A 1,164-nucleotide genomic window follows, 5' to 3' on the forward strand; every position below is an offset into this window, starting at 1 on the left:
GTGGCTCCTAGTCCCAGTCAAACCATCACCGCTGCTTCTTTGACTCTTTGGTGCAAAACCCTCTTGACGGAGATATACAGCAGCAGCAGTACTCACATGTAGATCACTGTCATCAGACAGGATGAAGCCTGGGTCCATCAGAGAAACGGCGAAATAGAGCAACACCGACAACAGCACCAGCAGCACGAAGAACACCGGCTGCACGAGCTGGCCCGTCTCCTCCTGCTGCCTCAGCTCTACCACACACACACACACACACACACTACGTTAACGTTACTGGTGGGACCTAAATGCCAACCTGAATAGCAGCTTCCTTCCTCAGGTAACATCAGTATATATGATAATGCCATTATACATCAAGAATTAGCGTATCATTCCACATATTACATAGTATTTGAAGCACAAAGCTACATATAATAATAATATAACGTAGTGCTTTAATGAGTTTACCTGTATCATGTAGGAAGAGTATTAACGTTATGACCCATGTCAAAATCACATGAGCTGTTCTAACCAGGAACCCAGAGCCAAACACATTTTTGAACATGGTGCTAGCATGTTAGAGCGTCCATCGCTGTGTTCAGACGGACCACTGAGCTGCTAGCGTTAGCGGAAAGATAAAAGGGTTCCGCGCATTAACCGACGTTCCTGAGACCTCGAGCGTTCTGTGTGAAGCGTTAACAGCGAACGGTACCGTCACCGGCCAGTAACGGATGTTTTACGACCGACGGCACTAAACGGCGGGGTGCACGTTATTGGTTCCGCGTGACTCAGTCAAACACTTAATTAAATGTAGGTCGAAAAACATAATATTTGAATTTCAGCTTCGGTCTAATGCATTTGTTTGTTGTTGTCGTCCGTGTGCAGTCTTAGCGGTGATTGGCCAGCGTCGGTCACGAGACAGTCTAGTATGGAGTGTCCGTAAGGGAGAATGAGCGCGAGCTCTGCCCTGAGATGCTCAACCTGCTGCGTCTCATTAGGCTCGTTCAGTTGAACTGCGAATATGTAGTGGGGTCTTTAAAACAACATCTGTGCCGGCATTGCAGGTAGAAATGGGGGAAATGCCGTTGGAGTTGAGAAGAATCCAGATCATGATGATATTGGGTCAGTTTACAAGGACATAACCATCCAACAATAAGTGCAATTGAGCCATGCTGGGAACAT

General features: G+C 46.8%; 1 protein-coding gene across 1 annotated transcript in view; it reads right to left on the reverse strand.

The window, feature by feature from the left end:
- The window catches only part of zdhhc12b (zDHHC palmitoyltransferase 12b), a 4,863-nt gene extending 3,715 nt beyond the window's left edge, over positions 1-1,148 (reverse strand). Inside the window, exons 1-2 of the mRNA XM_031879165.1 lie at positions 451-1,148; positions 97-236 (exon numbers count right to left, since the gene is read on the reverse strand). Coding sequence (XP_031735025.1) covers positions 97-236; positions 451-547 — 237 coding nt within the window. The 5' untranslated portion in view covers positions 548-1,148. The remainder of the gene's footprint in view (positions 1-96; positions 237-450) is intronic.
- Between the last annotated feature and the right edge of the window lie 16 nt (positions 1,149-1,164).

This window comes from Anarrhichthys ocellatus, unplaced genomic scaffold, assembly GCF_004355925.1.
Source record: "Anarrhichthys ocellatus isolate YVR2014 unplaced genomic scaffold, GSC_Weel_1.0 scaffold231, whole genome shotgun sequence".
Taxonomy (NCBI): domain Eukaryota; kingdom Metazoa; phylum Chordata; class Actinopteri; order Perciformes; family Anarhichadidae; genus Anarrhichthys; species Anarrhichthys ocellatus.